The following is a 19869-nucleotide window of genomic DNA, read 5'->3' as shown; positions in this document are numbered from 1 at the left end:
CTTCAAAGTTAATCATTCTAAAATAAGTCAATTGCTAATCCCCATTTAAGAAAAAAATTACAAGCTTTAGCTATTTTTGCAATCTGATTCAACCTATGTTCAACATTTTCAACTTCCCGCCTCAATTTCACAGAAGTTGTGTGGTGAATACCGCAAATCCAGGAACAACGGACGGCTTTTTTGCACCAGAGAGAATGACCCCATCCAGGGCCCAGATGGGAAAATGCATGGCAACACCTGCTCCATGTGTGAGGCCTTCTTGTGAGTAGAGCAGTAGCCCCATAGCATCTGAGGATTAAGCAGTGGGAATTTCCACGGCAAGTTTTCAAATGATTGTGAATAATGCATTTTCTTCTTCAGTGTAGCATTCAGTTTTGGGTGTCATATTTAAATGGACTAAAAACAAAGAACAGCAACAATAAAACAAGTGGAGGGCTTTCTATTATGATATAAAGAGATGCAGAATAAGCCAGACACAGAAAAACATATAATGTGTGATCTCTCTTATATGTGGGATCTAAGGAAAGCTAACTCATAGGAGAGAGTAGGATAGTGCTTACAAGAGAATGGGAGTAGGGAAGGATGAGGGTTGGGAATGAGGAAATGTTAATCAAAGGGTGCAAAGTTTTAGTTAAGCAGGAGGCATAAGTTTATGGGATGTATTGGACAGCATGGTGACTACAGTTAATAATAATGTATTATATATTTCAAAAATATTAAAAAAGTAAATTATAAATGTCCTTACACCTTCCCAAAAAAGATAAGTATCATGAGACAACTATGTAAATTGCTTGATTTAATCATCACAATGTATACATATACCAAAACATCACACTGAATTCAATTAATATGTACAATTATTATTTGTCAAGTAAGAACACAACTTAAAAAAGTGAGGTGCAGAATAATTTCTTCTATGAGATTTAAAAAGTGACCTAGAATCATTCACCCAGAGAAGAGTACTTCATGACAATTATACTAATTGCTTTTAGTTTTATGAAAACATTATCAGATGAAATAGGAAATACATATGATTACACATAAAATATTACAATGCATGGAAAATTTATGAGATTTTTTTTGTTCACTATCTTTCTTCCTACTTATTCTATGTGATTTTAAGGAATATAATTAAAATGGAAAAGAGCTATAGGAAGAAAGATTTGGGCTCATGATGAAGACTGACTTTGTAATAAAGCAGAGAAAGACAAGAATGGAGATTTTATTATGTAGGAGTTGGGAGCCTATTTATAGGGTGCCTAAAATAAGTCTTTAGGATGAATGTCATGGTACGGCCGGCCCTTCAAAAACGTGACTAGGCTTTTCTTAAACTCTTGATTTTTGACTAAAAAAACCCCATTTTATTTCCCATGTGCCAAGAATCTTAGAAAGGACTTAATTTATTTAGTCTTCTCATATAGAAAGCAATATAATCCAGCATATTTTCTCATAGTATTTGAGGCTTGGAGCACTAAAAATCTATTAGAAGGAAAGTTAAGATTATGACCATATAATTATCACAACAAACGTTTGTTGAACGCGTATAATTATATGACACTTGCTAAGAGCTTTGTTACCTAATCTCATTTAATCTTCACAACAACCATGTGAAATAGATGAAAACAGATAAAAAGCAAAAACAAAAAACAAAACTAAGGCCCAGAACAGTTGAGAATGATGGAAAAGTCAGGACAGGATATGGGACTTATAGATGAAGAAAAAGTTAATATATTTCTTGTTGTGGGGTATAATCACTTAACAAAGCCTTTCAACCTGTTTTTTGTTCTCCCTTACAATAATCTTTCAGTAGCAATTCTGCCACTTAGTGGTCATCTTTGCTGCCTCCTCTGACAATTTTCCACTGGGGAAAGAAAATGCTGCTTAAATGTTTTAGTCAACTTAGACTCGTGATAAAGGTTAGATCGGTTTTCATATAAAGACGTATGAACAATCCTATAATTTTGAATCTATTTTAGGCAGTTTATTTCATAAGTATATAAATTCTTTATTGAAAAGAAATAACCTTTATCACCTCATGTTTTATAGATATGTTAACAAAGGTGATTGATTTTTTTGAGAATTATTCTACCTTCCATAGTTAGTTTTTCCACACTTTCATACCATGTGAAAACAGTCTTTTCAATTTTTAAAAAAGTTTTAGTTTGATCTATGTGCAAGTCTTTTGTTGACTGGGACACATTAAAACATTTTCACAAATTATGTAATTTTTTCTACATTTTGAACTATTTGTGTTATATATCCAATTATGCTGTAGATCCAATCCACCAAGCTCAATTTGCAACACTGTTAGTTATCCAAAATGTAACAGCTATCACTTTCACTTCATTTCCATCATACGCCTAGTTTTGGAAGGAAAGTTTCCTTTCAATAATGACAATAATGATTATGTCAATCTCTTATAACAATTATATCAATTATTTTATTTTGTACCAGGTACTGTTCTAATTGCTTTACATGTAACAACTCATTTAATGCCTTTAACATTCCAATAAGAAAGGTACTTTTATTACCCCTTCTATTCCTCCTAAACACACACTTAAAGATGAGGAAGGCACAGAGAGGTTAAGGTACTTCTTGTCTACCTTACAGAATTTGGCTCCAGAGTCTTTCCTCTTAACCACCATGCTATACTGCCTCTCAGAAGATAAATATTACCTCTCCATAAAGAGTAATCACACATGCAAAAGAATCAGCAAATAAGAGAGTACTATTGCAGTACATATACTGGGAAGTTAAACAGGTTTACTCCCTAATTCAGGGGCTTTCTCTTGCACACCATTCTCTTGAGGTAGAGTGAGTCATAATTGTTTATTGTCTAATAAAAGTATAAACTACTATGGGTGGATATTTGGCAGTGTTTGAGAATAGTCAAAACAATAAATGATCAAGCTATGAAAGCTAAGGATCTATTCTACTATATTAAGATCCATTTCCGGCCTGGCACGGTGGCTCACACCTGTAATCCCAGCACTTTTGGAGGCTGAAGTGGGCAGATCATGAGGTCAGGAGTTCAAGACCAGCCTGGCCAGCATGGTGAAACTCCATCTCTACTAAAAATACAAAAAAATTAGCTGGGCATGGTGGCATGTGCCTGTAATCCTAGCTACTCGGAAGGCTGAGGCAGGAGAATTGCTTGAACCTGGGAGGTGGAGGTTGCAGTGAGCCGAGATTGTCTTCTAGTAGAGAAAATTCACACACATTGTAGCATAGCAACTCTACTCTTAGATATATACCTAAGAGAAACTCTTGTTCATGTGCATCAAAAAACATGTATAAGAATATTTCTACCAGCTCTGCTCTTAACATCATAAATTTGTAAGCAAACCAAATGTCCATCAACAAAAGAGTAATGAAATTAGGATATAGTCACACATTGGGATATTATTCATTGATGTGATATTATTCATCAATGAAACTAAATGAACAACTGCACACATGAATATTTATAAATTTAAACAATGTAGGAAAAAGCAAATTTCAAAAGATGAAAATATTCTTTTCATATAATATTGAATTAAAAAGTCCTAATAATAGGCCAGGCGTGGTGGCTCATGCCTGTAATCCCAGCACTTTGGGAGGCCGAGGCAGGCGGATGACGAGGTCAGGAGATGGAGACCATCCTGGCTAACACGGTGAAACCTCGTCTCTACTAAAAATACAAAAAATTAGCCAGGCGTGGTGGCGGGCACCTGTAGTCCCAGCTACTCAGGAGGCTGAGGCAGGAGAACGGCGTGAATCCGGGAGGCAGAGCTTGCAGTGCATTCCAGCCTGGGTGACAGAGAGAGACTCCGTCTCAAAAAAGAAAAAAAAAAAAAAAAGATCCATTTCTTCTTTCTTTTTCTTTTCGGTTTCTTACAGTCAACAAGAAGAAAGAGCAAGAGCGAAGGCTAAAAGAGAAGCTGCAAAGGTAATATTCTCAGGAATGCTGATGCTGTGCCCTGACATTTTTCATTTCTTTATAATTCTTTACTTATCCCATTAGAATAAATGTTTTCTGTTTAATTTTCATGCCTGAAATAAATGAAGAACATTTTTAACCTGAACAAAAAGGGTCTTGATTAGAAGTGTCCAGAGTACCAATTTTATTTCATAATTATTCAAATTTTAAGGTTTATTTCATAAAAAGTGGAATGTTAACTTTTTGTAAGGAATTTTCCCCATATTTGGCTTTTATTAGATTTCTGTTGTTAGAGTATTAACTTATGCCATTTACTAATTTCAATTTACATTATTCATATCTCTGTTATTTCAAATACAGAGTATAAGATCTCAATCATTCCAATTTACAAAACGAAAGCACATATATTATCATATTTGAGCTTTGTCACCACCTAGCTATGGAGCAAGTGGTAGTTTTCTTGCACCCAATTAAGATTATTAAGTAGGGCCTCTGACTTTCCAGTTATTTTTAGTCCACTCTCCATGCTTTTATAATTTTATACATAGCAGAGTCAAATTTATCTGTGTGGAGATGTTGAATTATTCTCATATAATAGCTACATACAAGATTTATCTTTCTTTCTTTTTGTTTTTTTGAGATGGAGTCTCTCTCTGTTGCCCAGGCTAGAGTGCAGTGGCACAGATCTCGGCTCACTGCAACCTCTGCCTCCCGGGTTCAAATGATTCTCCTGCCTCAGCCTCTCTAGTAGCTGGGATTACAGGCACGTGCCACAATGCCTGGCTAATTTTTTTTTTTTTTATTTTTAGTAGAAACGGGGTTTCACCATGTTGACCAGGCTGGTCTCAAACTCCTGACCTCAAATGACTCACTCACCTTGGCCTCCCAAAGTGCTAGGATTACAGGTGTGAGCCACTGCACCTGGCCTGTTTATTCTATTTCTTAACAATAACCACAACAGTACAAACCTCATCATTACTTGGGGAAAAGTTGACACAGTTTAAAATTTACCTTCTTACTGACTCATTTTTTTTTTTAAATAAGTGTTTCTACTAGGTGAAACTGTGTTTTCATTGATCATTTAGAATGAAAATGTGTTTTCATCCATTATGTTTGATCAGCTGCCAAATCCTCTTAGATATTTCCAGTGGTATTAACATATTCCTCCTTCTCTTCACTCCTATTGTTACCCCCTTGCTTCAAATCCACATCTCCCATTCCTAGTTTTTAATTTTTTTAAATCAATTTACTCCCAGAAATATGTTAGTTGCTCCAGGAATCGGACTTATTCTCTTCTCTATTTATAAAGATATGTCTTTTTAAATTTATTTATTTACTTATTTATTTTTGAGTCAGGTCTTACTTTGTTGCCCAGGCTGTAGTGTAGTGGTGCGATCGAAGCTCACTACAACTTCGAACTCCTGGGCTCAAGTGATCCTCCCACCTAAACCTCCCAAGTAGCTGGGACTACAGGCACACACCACCATGCCTGGCAATTTATTTTATTTTTTTATTTTGAATTTTTCTGTAGACACAGAGTTTTGCTATTGTGTCCAGGCTTGTCTTGAACTCCTGGGCTCAAGCACTCTTGCGGTGGCCTCCTAAAGTGTTGGAATTATAGGTGTGAGCCACCATACCTGGACAAAATATGTATTTATTTCTTAGGTTAAGCATGTTTTTTCTCTTCTTTCTCAGACCCCTAAAGACAAATCACAGGTAAGCAATATTCTCATTTCCTCCAGAAAGGCTTCTCATCTAAGCCTGCCTATGGAATCTTCCCACCTCTGATCTTGCCTAGCTTTTATAGACCATGGTATGCAACACAACACACACGTATGTTTTTGATGATAAATATTTTCAGATCTGCTATAATGCCAGGACAATTCTGAGTTGATGACGGAAGCTTTGTAAATACTTACTGATTTACTACTACGTGTTATCACTTTTCTTTTTACTTTTTACTCTACGTTACGTATTCCGCATAATAGGAAAAGATGCAGGAAGGATAGAAAACTACTCTGAGAAAATATTTTCTTCATTTCCCAGGAAATCTGCAGTGAATTTCAGGACCAAGTGAGGAATGGAACACTTATATGCACCAGGGAGCATAATCCTGTCCGTGGCCCAGATGGCAAAATGCATGGAAACAAGTGTGCCATGTGTGCCAGTATGTTGTGAGTGTCCACCCCATCTCTCCCACTGAATTTCTTCATCCATGATCGCCCCTGAGGCTCAGATCCTTCATGCATGTGTAGAGTATAGACCGTGAGTTATATGTTAGAAAGGTTTACAAGCAGATGGATAAGACATTAAGTAATATTGAATCATATAGTGACAATACTATTATTTATTCAATTATCCTTCTATTTTCCAATTAAGTCAAGGGAAAAGGCTCAATTTAATGCTTTTTTTAAACACTTGATAATCTTCATTTGTAAAAAAGAGAGAGCAGAAGTTTCATGATTTGGATTGGATGATCTTTTTGATGTCTTTCCCACTCCTGACATTTTATGATTTGTTAGTCTATTCAGATAGGAGCTAAGGAGAAGCCAGCTGGATGGAGGTCTGTGGGGTCAGTACATAAAGACTATTAAAATAGCCTGAACAATAAATGGAATAGGGAGGATTGTTATTTATCCTTTCAAGGACATTACTGTATAACGCAAACATTCATAAGTGGCTTAGTGTAGAGTAAAAACTTTAGGAAACAGGCTCATGCCCTAAGTGTTTACTAAAATGTCTCCTTGTTAAGCCAGGTTCACGGCCTTCTAAGGCCTTTGTTTTGCTGAGTGGTGTAGGTAAGCCTGTGACCACAGCTCCATCGTGTGGGACAATATAGAAGTTAATTATTATCACTTCTAATTCTCCTCCTTTTTAGGCTCTTAATCTGCTCCTGAACTTAATCCTAAAACAAATGCCCAGAAAAATACTTATTTAAATAATACCTGCTGAGGTGCAAAGTTAATGTCTCCTAACTTTCACATGTCTTGATCCAACCTTAAGTGGATGCATACAATTCCCTAAAAGGAGAGGTTGACAGAGTAGAGCACTAGAAGAAAAGTGGCCTGAAATTCAAGAAGCCAGGGTTTTTCTCTCACCCGTTCAATTTGCTGGTGTTGTGGTAATGACTAAATGTAGTAAATGCTAAGGATTTTCCAGCATTAACATGCTGTATGTCAGTAGAAAATGGCAAGAATACCAGAATATTAGGCTTGTGTTCGACCCCCAAAAATTAGCATTTGAATCTAACTGGACTTAAATCACTACTGCAGTCCAAACCTTGAATTTCAACTTCAATATTAGTTCCATTGAAATAATATTTAAAATTTTTAGTTTAAAGTAAAACATGGTTTATTATGATTTTGAGCCCAATCATCTGACTTAGCATCACCCTTTGCTTTTATCACTGATATGGTAGTTACTTGGAGAGGAAAAGTGTAACCAGTAAAATAAAATCAAGACAATTGTAGCTTTATTCAGAATGTTAATTAAAATTAACGACCTACAAAAAATAAGATCACCTGAGGGCCACAGACTGATAAAGATGCATGCTTGTTTTATGATTATTCTTGTTTAGAGGGGGAATGTAAACAGCTAAATTTATCTGTACTATTGGTCAAAGCAAAAGCACCTCTCAGACTAGATAAATTTGTATTGAAGACTGAATCTGACTATTGGTTTGGAAGATCCTGATTCCTTTTAAAAATGTACTACCAAAAAGAGTAGGGAATCATATTCAGCGTGTATCTTATTTTTCTATTACAGCAAACTCGAAGAAGAAGAGAAGAAAAATAATAAAGAAGAAAAAGGGAAAGTTGAGGCTGAAAAAGTTAAGAGAGAAGCAGTTCAGGTAGTTGTTTGAGATCATCAGAGACACATAAATATTCAATGATCACTCTCCCTAGGGAGGGCTCCTATTCCCTCCTCCTCATTCCAGTATTCTTAGTGACTTTGCAAACTGGGAAAATGTGTTTGGATCCCCATATACGAGAGTACTCCCCTTTCTTTATTCAATTTATTCACACTAAATCTATTAATTGCGCGTTCAGTAGAGAGATCAATCACCATTTTCTCCCCTGATTGTGTCAATTATATTACCTAAGAAAGAAGTATATATAGATTGTTATCTTACTGTCTGAATGCAGACTAATAGAGACAGATGTGCAGATTTTTCTCAAGTACATTTTTGAATATGAATATTTACCTTAAAAACAGCAACAACGAGGTTTTTATCCCACTTAATTATCTGTGAGATTTTGAGGAGATAAAAGCATCTCTGAGCCTTGAGTTTGCACTCTTTAACATCTCACATGATAGTGAAAACAATGATAATTGTACATTCGTTGCTACTGTATGCATCATGGCATAAAGTTTTATGACTGATATTTGTAGTAGCCACTGAAGGGACATATTATTATCTGTATTTTATAGAAGAGGACTTGGAAGCTGACATAAGAAGTTAAGAAATATATTTAATTAGTAATATACATAATACAATTACATACTAATATATTATTTACTATGTATTAACATAAACACTATATGATACAAATAATATATATATAATTATAATCATATGTAGTTAGTAACTTGAGAACCAAGAATTGAACCACAAGTTCTGGCTTTAAGGCCCATGATGCACTTTAGATTTTACACGCTTCCGCCATTTGTATTATTCCTGCAGACTATGCCTTAGGTCCTCATTATTCTTTTCTTTTGTCCTTTTGTGATTTAGAAGAGCTCATTTCTACTGCTCCTACCTTTGCTCTCACCTTTGCTCTCTACAATCTACTCTCAACTCTTAAGCCAAAGTAATTATTTAAAACCATAAGGCAGGTCATGCTACCCAGTGGCTTCTCATCTCACTCAAAGTAAAAATCAAGGTCCTTGTAGTGTCTGGAAGTGCAATACATGGTCTGATCCCTGCCACTTTTCATAGGTCACATTTCCTATTATTCTACATTGTTCTCCATGCACCAGTTATACTGGCCACCTTTTGGTTTCTTGGATATCCCAAGCATTGATTCATGGCTTTCTATCATGTGGTCACAAAAACAATGTGGTTAAAAAACTGGACTCTAGGCTCAGACTGTCAGGGTTCAAATCCTTGCTTCATTTCCCTACCACTAAGGTCCTGCAGTTAACATCTTCGTATATTAGCTTTCTCACTTATAAGGACATTATTATTTTGTATATTATTTTTATGAAGGCCCAAGAAACTTATTAATGTATAACAGCACAGTGTCACACATATCTTAAGTAGTCACTCTGTAATATTATATTTTTTGCTGTTAATGTCATTATTGGTCTAATCTCATTGTCCAGTGGAGTGTTCCACATTGGACAGTTCACCAATTCTTCAACACAAAATAAACTTTACCTTCTATATGCCATTACTCACAGTCAGAATATCCCTCTTGTCTACCAAAATTCTGGCCACTTTTCATGGCTCAGACTGTGTGTTAACTGCTCCCTAAAGATATTCCCATTTGTGGAAATACTTAGTAACTCTATCACTTGTTATGCCAACAATTTAAAAAATATTTTAGTTATATTATTATTTTTATTATAACTTATAGTTGCCTCTATGTGTTTTCTTCAAAGAAATTAAAAACTCTGTACTAGTTTTCTATGGTTGCGATAACAAATTAGCACACTTTAGTGGCTTAAAACAACATAAACTTCTCATTGTTCGACTCCCACTTATGAGAATACACGGATACAGGGAGGGGAACATCACACACGAGGGCCTGTTTGGGGACGGGGGAAAGGGGAGGAAGAGCATTAGGATAAATATCTAACGCATGAGGGGGCTAAAAACCTAGATGACGGGTTGATAGGTGCAGCAAACCACCATGGCACATGTATACCTATGTAACAAACCTGCATGCTCTGAACATGTATCCCAGAACTTAAAGTAAAATAAAACAAAATAAAATAAAACAAAAAACAATGAAAACAACAACAATAGCATAAACTTCTTATCTTATTTCATAGGTTAGAAGGCTAAAAAGGATCTCACTGGGCTAAAATCAAAGGGTTGGCAGAGCCATATTCCTTTTCTGTGGTATGCAGGTGAAAATCCATCTCTCTTTCTCCAGATCTAGAGGCCGTCCACGTTCCTTGGTTCTTGGACCCCCTTCTCCATCTACAAAGCCAGCAATGTTATATCTCTCTGACTGTTCTTCTGTGGTTACATCTCCCTCTCACTCTGTCTTCCATCTCGCTCTTGCAGATTTAAGGACTGATCCTTGTGATTGAGCCTTACATTGAGCCCATTATGGCAATATAGGATAATCTCTTCATTTCAAGGTTATTAACCTAACTATATCTGAAAAGCCCTTTTTGCCATGTAAGGTAACATATTCTCAGGTCTCAGGTATTAAGACTTAGATGTATTTGGTGGGAGGGTATTATTCTGTATACTACAAATTCCTTTACCAATTTAAGAGGCCATACATTATTCTTCTCTGTATCTTTCACAGTGCCTAGTACAGAATAATATTTGACCTGAAGTTTTTCTAATGAGATAAATAACAGCAATCCATGTTCCAAATGTGTGACCAGTTCTCTGAAAAGCATTTTGGTTACTATCAACCTTCAACATCACGTTTTCCATGCAATCATTATGTTTTAGTTTTTAAAGGGGTAATGTGGAGGAAGATTTCTAGTGTTTAGTTACTGGATTCTTAAAACCTCCTTAATTTGGCAGGAGCTGTGCAGTGAATATCGTCATTATGTGAGGAATGGACGACTCCCCTGTACCAGAGAGAATGATCCTATTGAGGGTCCAGATGGGAAAATCCACGGCAACACCTGCTCCATGTGTGAAGCCTTCTTGTGAGTGGGTAGCAGCCACTGCTGCTGCTACTGAGTGTGGGAGAAGATCAGCATTGGGTGGGCAAGAGGGGTGACATTGGAAGTTTTCTCCAGGAGGTAGATAATAAAGGCTGTCTTTGCATTGAGTTTGGAAATTTACTATTATAAAGCCATATACTCAGCCCATTTATTTCTAGTGTTCTTCAATAGTCTGACAGGTACTTGAATCACCATCAAGAAAGGACCATGTGCTAAGAGCAAAATTACACTGGAGTTAATGGTATAAAAGGACTAGGACTTCTGTTCTCTGCAAGCATAGGTCACTGTCAAATAATCCAAAGGTGTAATCATTAGGTGCTAATAAATTGAAAATGAGTTAACATCTAATTGATATCTTAGATTATTTCTGGGGAGAAGAACAACATCGTTATTTTTCAAAAGAGATATAGTCATAAAAATTTCTTTACTGGTTTGCTATGGCATGTGTGTCTTATTCTTTAAACAACATTAAGAACAAGAACGGCTTGGGCGTGGTGGCTCATGCCTGTAATTCCAGCACTTTGGGAGGCCGAGGCGGGCAGATCATGAGGTCAAGAGATCAAGACCACCCTGGCCAACATGGTGAAACCCCATCTCTACAAAAAATATAAAAATTAGCTGGGCATGGGCCGGGCGCGGTGGCTCACGCTTGTAATCCCAGCACTTTGGGAGGCCGAGGCGGGCGGATCACGAGGTCAGGAGATCGAGACCACGGTGAAACCCCGTCTCTACTAAAAATACAAAAAATTAGCCAGGCGTGGTGGCGGGCGCCTGTAGTCCCAGCTACTCGGAGAGGCTGAGGCAGGAGAATGGCGTGAACCCGGGAGGCGGAGCTTGCAGTGAGCCGAGATTGCGCCACTGCACTCCAGCCTGGGCGACAGAGCGAGACTCCGTCTCAAAAAAAAAAAAAAAATTAGCTGGGCATGGTGGCACACGCGTGTAGTCCCAGCTACTTGGGAGGCTGAGGCAGGAGAATTGCTTGAACCCAGGAGAAGGAGGTTTCAGTGAGCCAAGATCGTGCCACTGCACTCCAGCCTGGCGACAGAGCAAGACTCCATCTCAAAAAAAAAAAAAAACCAAAAAAAAAACGAAAAATCAAAAAACAAACAAAAGAACAAGAACAATGATGTAGAGAGGTGTGTATTTACCTTTCCACTCCAAAGCTAAGTTGGTGGAGGTATAGAAGTAACGGACCATTTTTTTTATGTAGAGACATTTCTCCTTTAGGATAGTACGTATTGGGTGCTAGGAATGATTGTTTTGTCCTCCCTTTTCTTATAGCCAGCAAGAAGCAAAAGAAAAAGAAAGAGCTGAACCCAGAGCAAAAGTCAAAAGAGAAGCTGAAAAGGTAGTAATCCTGAATGTTTATACTGCAATGAAAGGATGAGGTTTTGCAGTATCTCTGTAAAAATAACTATGGAATTACTGAAACCCCAGTTGTGAGGGAACTAGAGGTTCATTTAGTCCAGGGGTTGAGAAACTTCTTCTTAACGGAACAGATAGCAGATATTTCCGTTTTTGTGACCATATAATCTCTGTCACAACTACTCAACTTGGTTGTTGTGACTGTAAAACAGCCCTAGACTGTATACAAACATATGGACATGGCTGACTCCAATACAATTTTATTTATAAAAACAAATGGCTGGCCAGATGGTGCTCACAGGTCACAGTTTGCAAACCCCTGATTTATTCTGTTCCCATATATTAATATTAAGATTTAAAATTCAGAGAAAAAGAAGAACTTGCATATAAAGTTAATGGGAGTATGAGTATCAGTACTAATATCTTCATATTTCAAAGTTCTGGAAACAATAGAATTCAATCCTAGACTTCCTGATACCAAAGCCAGCCTTCTTTCTAGCACATTATTTGTTTTTGGATTACCACATTTGGTCAACGCATGTGTTCCTTGCGTTACCTGTGGTTATATTTTGGTGCCAGCATTTAGGAAAAATATTAAAAAGTAGCATCCCCAAATAATATTTTCTTGGATTCAAAAAGGCTTGTTCCAAGTAGTTTATTCCAAGTTGTAGTCATTTCCCTGCCCCCATCAAAGACTATTGATATTAAAAATAACCTCTAAAGAAGTATTGCCCTGGAATTCTGTATGTTTGGCTTGTTTACAGTTGTACTGCACATTTGTAATTCTAAATTTAAAAATAATAGTTCATATGAAAAACAGATTCACTCTTCAACATCTACAAGAGAAAATTCTTCAGTGTGAGATAATTTCTGATTTCACATTACTACTACAGGCAAACTCTCCTCTCATATTCTTTTTCTTTTGCTAAATATAATTAGTTAGGGGATCTGGCAATGAACCTTTAAGCAGAGCTAGGAGAAAAATTCCCTCTTTCATCCTCATTGAATTTCAACTTGAACTAAAGAATTCAGAATAAAATACAAAATCAATTGTAATTGCCATTTGTAATTAACTCTTTGATCTTAAATGATTGCTTATTCTGTCTCAATTCCTCATGTAACCCTAAACAAGGAGTGTGCCCACTCATCAGAGAACTAAGTTTATTGAGAGTCTTGTGTATGGTTGCAGGTTTAGTCTGGATTTTGGGGCTATCAAGGAAAAAGAAATAGAGCCTTCTTCTTAAGTCCTTTGTGCTTAATAGAAATTGAACACTATAATTGCCAGAAAAAAAAATTCTCAGGTCATTTTCTCTTTTTTTTTCCATAAAGCACTTAGTAGGAACCCAATAAACTAATTTCCAAGAAGATACTCAAGCTTTCTCGTTTTCTTTTCCTTTTAGGAGACATGCGATGAATTTCGGAGTCTTTTGCAAAATGGAAAACTTTTCTGCACAAGAGAAAATGATCCTGTGCGTGGCCCAGATGGCAAGACCCATGGCAACAAGTGTGCCATGTGTAAGGCAGTCTTGTGAGTGCACAAAGAAAACCACTACTGTGGGATGGTGGAATTGGGGAAGCAGTGAGCCAGGCAAATAATATGTATTGTGTTTGTCCTTTCCTTACATGTAATAGAAACAGAAGGTTATCTATAAAGCATTTGAAATTAATCTTTTCTTTATAATGGCCAAGATTCACAGTTCTAGAAATTAAAAAATATACAACTAAGCTATTACATTCTCTGTTAGTTCTGGGGTAGACCCTGCCAGTAGATCACACTTCCTTGATAAAATTCTTAAGTTATTTGCTATTAAGTGGATCCTCTCTCTGGATTATCTCAGAATTCACGTTGGAAAGAAAACATACATATTTTAATGTCAAAGTCCTCACCTACATGGTTGAAAATAACAGTTTCAGAAAATGAAAAGTAGGTCTTTACACAAAGTTTGGAAGTACACCTAGAATATTTCAGTCATTCAATAGCATTTACCAAACATCTACAATGTACAATGTGTATAATGTGTATAATGATTATACAAAGGTGAATGAAATAGATAATCTTCTGAGAAATCATATAGTCCACTGAGATTAGTCACGGACATAAGGTAATATAATACAAAGGAGGAACTGTTGAATGAAAAATTTGTCGGTAGTATGTTATGGTACTTCAAGAAAGGGACAGTTAATAGAAAGTTTTATGGTGGGATAAAACTGGACCTTATAATTTGGATAAAATGTGGACATGACAGAAAGTAATGAGAGGAGAAGAGGGGAACAGCAAGAGTAAGGATCTAAAATTAGGAAAAAAGTAAGTCATTTAGTTTAGTCAGAACTTACCAACTTTATCAACCTTGAATGCACACCAAAGATTTTGAGGTCAATTCTACATGTAATGGGAAGCTGCAAAAATTGTTCAGATAGGACAGTAAGTGGCATAAATATTGTTCCTTTAGGAAGATTCATTTGTTAGCAGTAAACAGGAGAAAAAGAGAAAGAAAGTACTAAACTTAAGAATTGCTACTCATGTAGGGGGAGAAGCTGCAATAAGTAACCCAGGAAGAGGCAGCTACGCAGAGCAAGGAGGTAGGCTAGAAGGCGAGTGGATCAAAGTGGGGGATGCTGTGAAGGTGAAGTCAATGTCACGTGGCGACAGCTATGCAAGCTGAAGGACAGTAAGCAATTAGAGATGATTCCACTGTTTTGTGCTTGGTTTTTTTTTTTTGTGAAAGGCAGAAAATCCAGGAGAAAGAATACATTTGGTAGAGAAGATAACGATTTTGGGGCCTCTCGAACATTAGGTATTGGTGATAAACACAGCTGGAGATCCCCAGTGAACATTTATGAAGTGTTAGTTAATTGCTCACCTTGTTTATTTATTTATTTATTTATTTATTTTTTCTTATGGAGTCTCACTCTGTCATCCACACTGAAGTGCAGTGGTGCGATCTCGGCTCACTGCAGCTTCCACCTCCCGGGTTCAAGTGATTCTCCTGCCTCAGCCTCCCTAGTAGCTGGGGTTACAGGCATGTACCACCACACCCGGCTAATTCTTGTATTTTTAGTAGAGACAGGGTTTTGCCATGTTGGCCAGACTGGTCTCGAACGAACTCCTGACCTCAGGGATCCACTCACCTCAGCCTTCTAAAGTGCTGAGATTACAGGTGTGAGCCAACACACCCAGCCTTACTCACTTTGTCTTGTTTGTGGTGATATATATGTGGTGTTGTTTTATTTTAATGAGACCCCTTCCTGGCAAAGGACTCCATATAATTTATATTTTTATTTTTAGAGAAGGCCTGCAGCATAGTAGATGTTAACTGAATGCTCAATAATTCTATACATATATGATTTGTTCATATAATGAGAAACTCAAAGAAACGCACACCACTCTCTGTAATCTATTGTTCCCTACCTCCCACTTTCTAATTTCCAGCCAGAAAGAAGATGAGGAAAGAAAGAGGAAAGAAGAGAAAGATCAGAGAAATGCTGCAGGACATGGTTCCAGTGGTGGTGGAGGAGGAAACACTCAGGTGAGAGCAACCTCTAATTTCAATAACTGGGGTGGGCTCAACTCCTTGACAATAGGACTATGACACAGCGTATATAGTCTATGGTAAAGGCAGTGCTGAGTCCTTGGGAGAACAGAGAAGTTTCTCCTTAAGGTTGCAGGGTAAGATATCAGCACATTTTCACTGCTCTGGGGTTCATTTGGATTTCTTTACACCTCGAAATAATTAACAATATGTAATGACCTTATCCCAGTCTCCTGAGCCCTCTTTATGGTAATCTAGACCTCATATCAATAATCGTTCTCGTCAGCATCACATGCTCTTCATTTTCTGTCATTATTCTTTCTTGCCTTGGACAGAGCCACTTTCTTGAGGCGTCTTTTCTGTTGATCCAAGGCTGCATGATAGGACAAAAGAGCACAGGCTTTGGAGTCAGATTGGGGTATGATTCTGCCCCTACTACCTGGACTTGTGAGACATTGAGTAAATTACTTCCTCTCACTGAATTCTACTTTCCCTGATTTAGCAGTGCTCTTCCAGGGATAAAAGAAAATAATTTAGGCAAAGGTTTAGCATGTTACTTGAGGCATTTTTAAGTGTCGGCATGGCAATGTTGCATGTAAGGTCACTCCTTAGGTCTCTGAACACAGTTTCATAAAATTGCAGTCACCTTATTTATGTTTTTACAATCTTAGACTATCAAAACCATGTCTTCACTTCCAGATCTGACAAAGGCCCAATATTTACCTTTGATAAACTCTGGCTGTTCTGTTTTTTCCCATCTTTTTTCCTTTAGGAGGCTGAGTTCTCCCTTTTAAGGAATAGCCATGTTGATTAGAATTGTCTGATAGACATTTTGTGTGTCTTGTTCATAACTTGGTCAAACCTACCTTCCTTGACATTTTGCATAACTTTGGATTTTCCTCCGGCATTTTTCTCTCTCTTCTATCTGCACTACAGACCTGCACATTTTTTTTTCTGTATAAGGCCAGATAAATATTTTAAGCAATGTGGGCCTTGTGGGTCATATGATGTCTGCTGCAACTATTTTACTCTGCCATTGTTGTGGGAAAGAAGCCAAAAAATAATATCTGAATAAATGAGTGAGGATGTGCTTCAGTAAAACTTTATGTGTAAGAACAGGCATCAGGAAAGATCTTCCCTGTGGGCTATACAATTGACCCTTGAATAACATGGGTTTGAACTTCCCAGGTCCACTTGTACATAATTTTTTTTCAAACAAACTTAGATAAAAAATACAGGATTTGTGGGATGTGAAACCTGCATATATGGAGGGCTAACTTTATGTATAGGTGATTTGTACAGGGCCAACTGACAGACTTCAGTATACATGGATTTTGATCATGGAACCAATCCCCCAAGCGTACTAAGGGGAAACTGTAGTTTGCTGACATTTAATATATGCTGTCAAATTCAGTCATATTTATAATTTGCTTGTGTAGATCCTTAAAAGCAACATTAGTAGCCATGACAACTCATCTCTTATAATTAGAACATGGGTAATTCTGGTCCCTTTTTCTCTGCAGATACCAGACCTAGATGTTAGTTTTTTTGTTTGTTTGTTTGTTTGAGATGGAGTCTCACCCTGTCACCCAGGCTGGAGTGCAATGGAGCAATCTTGGCTCACTGCAACTTCAGCCTCCCAGGTTCAAATGATTCTCCTGCCTCAGCCTCTCAAGTAGCTGGGATTACAGGCACCCGCCACCATGCCCAGCTAATTTTTGTATTTTTAGTAGAGACAGGATTTCACCATGTTGTCCAGGCTGGTCTCGAACTCCTGACCTCATGATCCACCCGTCTTGGCCTCCCAAAGTGCTGGGATTACAGGCATGAGCCACCGCAACTGGCAATGTTATGTTTCTTATAAAGAGAGGTGAAAGAACTTCTCTTACTCAGATTGTTAAAAACATTTACTAAGAATACAGTAGACTAAGTAATCCAGGGGCCCTTCATTCTTCTCTGTTTTCAGGACGAATGTGCTGAGTTTCGGGAACAAATGAAAAATGGAAGACTTAGCTGTACTCGGGAGAGTGATCCTGTACGTGATGCTGATGGCAAATCATACAACAATCAGTGTACCATGTGTAAAGCAAAATTGTAAGTATTTCTCTCAACAGGCATGTCTAAAACATAGTCACATTCCTCTTGAATGAATGGCTATTTCTCATTTGCTATGGCTCCTTCCATGCAAGTTATTCTTTTTGCTAATTTCCAAATATTCTATTTTTTTCTCTTGCGTTCTCTAAGGAACAATGAGCGTTAGCAAGGGCAGCTAACCAAGTGGCTGATTTCTATTGTATTTTCTATTACAATTCTGTGAACTCTAAGTGCTATCATGATAGACCCTTGTTCTTTATTGTGCCAGAATCCTAGGAAGACTTTGTCATGGCCATTTGGAATAATTGACCAGCACAGTTGAAGAAAGCTGACTTCTTGTCATTTGCATGGGACACACTTACTGCATAATCCAGGGTCAATATTTGTTAACAAGACGAATATTCACTTTTTCTCCTCCAGGGAAAGAGAAGCAGAGAGAAAAAATGATTATTCTCGCTCTAGATCAAATGGGACTGGATCAGAATCAGGGAAGGTGAGTTATTATTTGGGTTTTGGCAAGAATGGGCTTTCTGTGAGTCAACAGTTGGTGATCAAAACTATAGAAGAAGGTGTCAACATGATCAAGCTACAGCTTGCCCTTAGAAGGTCAGGAGTTACCAAGTTATCAGTGACTATCACTGATAACTTGTTCAGTGAAGAAACCTAATTCCAAGTGGATGTCTTCAAGTCTGACACTTTACAAGGCTTTTTTTTTTTTTTTTTGAGACGGAGTCTCGCTCTGTCGCCTGGGCTGGAGTGCAGTGGCGCAATCTCGGCTCACTGCAAGCTCCGCCTCCCGGGTTCACACCATTCTCCTGCCTCAGCCTCTCCGAGTAGCTGGGACTACAGGCACCCGCCACCACGCCCGGCTAATTTTTTGTATTTTTTAGTAGAGACAGGGTTTCACTGTGGTCTCGATCTCCTGACCTCGTGATCCTTCCGCCTCGGCCTCCCAAAGTGCTGGAATTACAAGCGTGAGCCACCGCGCCTTGCCTACAAGGCATTTTTATAATAATAGTTTATTTAATTACTTCAACAGCCTGGTCAAATATGGCCTTTTAACCTTATTTTGTAGATAGGGAAAATGAGGTTTTGCAAGTATACTGGAATTTATTTTTGTTTTTGTATTATTTTGCTGCTAGTGTAAGTTACTATAAGCAGTTGCTTAAAATAGCACAAATTTATTATCTTATATTTCTGGATTCCATAAGTTTTAAATGGTCTGATTGTGCTAAAACCAAGGTGTCGGTAATGCTGCATTCCTTTGTGGAGGCTCTAGGTGAGGATCTGTTTCTTTGCTTTCTCTAACTTCTAGAAGCTACCTGTATTCCTTGGCTTGTGGCCACCCTTAAGCCAGTGATGGCCAGTCAAGTCCTTCTTATGCTGTATCCTTCTCACACTGACTGTCCTGCCTCTGCCTCTCTCTTTCATGAGTAAGAACCTTTGCGATTACATGGGCCCCACTTGGATATTCCAGGGTAACTTCCCCATTTTAAATTCAACTGATTAGCAATCTTAATTCCATATTCAACCATAATTCCTCCTTGCCACGTAAAGCAACATATTTGGAGGTTCCAGGAATTAGAACATAGACATCTCTCTCTGTGGGCCATTATTTTGCCTACCACAGCAAGGTTACTTGGCTGCCTGACTCTTGGAAAGAAATCCTCTGATTCTCAAATCCAATCAAATACTATGTAAAAACAGCACTTCCAATATAATCTTCCCATCTTTTCAGGATACATGTGATGAGTTTAGAAGCCAAATGAAAAATGGAAAACTTATCTGCACTCGAGAAAGTGACCCTGTCCGCGGTCCAGATGGCAAGACACATGGCAATAAGTGTACTATGTGTAAGGAAAAACTGTGAGTATGTTTCAAAATGAGCTTTTGACTGTGAGTCTTAAAGTACAATAATCATTTCTTACCAGTTTGAGAAAATGACAATTGCTTTAGAAGCAGATCTAGTAATTAATGAGGCATTTGTTCACTTTGATTGAAATGTTTCATTGTTTTCCTCCCAGGGAAAGGGAAGCAGCTGAAAAGAAAAAGAAAGAGGATGAAGGCAGGAGCAATACAGGAGAAAGGAGCAATGACAAAGAG

General features: G+C 37.6%; 1 protein-coding gene across 2 annotated transcripts in view; it reads left to right on the top strand.

Annotated features, from left to right (window-relative positions):
• SPINK5 (serine peptidase inhibitor, Kazal type 5) overlaps nt 1–19869 on the top strand; it is a 77474-nt gene that overhangs the window by 37416 nt on the left and 20189 nt on the right. For both annotated transcript variants that reach the window (XM_003266606.4, XM_003266605.4), the window contains exons 15-26: nt 134–261; nt 3880–3928; nt 5966–6093; nt 7685–7769; nt 10632–10759; nt 12059–12125; nt 13543–13670; nt 15573–15669; nt 17639–17766; nt 18187–18259; nt 19505–19632; nt 19791–19869. In XM_003266606.4, the coding sequence (XP_003266654.2) occupies nt 134–261; nt 3880–3928; nt 5966–6093; nt 7685–7769; nt 10632–10759; nt 12059–12125; nt 13543–13670; nt 15573–15669; nt 17639–17766; nt 18187–18259; nt 19505–19632; nt 19791–19869 (1218 nt within the window). The remainder of the gene's footprint in view (nt 1–133; nt 262–3879; nt 3929–5965; nt 6094–7684; nt 7770–10631; nt 10760–12058; nt 12126–13542; nt 13671–15572; nt 15670–17638; nt 17767–18186; nt 18260–19504; nt 19633–19790) is intronic.

This window comes from Nomascus leucogenys, chromosome 2 (assembly GCF_006542625.1).
Source record: "Nomascus leucogenys isolate Asia chromosome 2, Asia_NLE_v1, whole genome shotgun sequence".
NCBI classification, from domain to species: Eukaryota; Metazoa; Chordata; class Mammalia; order Primates; family Hylobatidae; genus Nomascus; species Nomascus leucogenys.
Note: the sequence above shows the minus strand (reverse complement) of the source record. Positions and strands in the feature narration are given on the sequence as shown.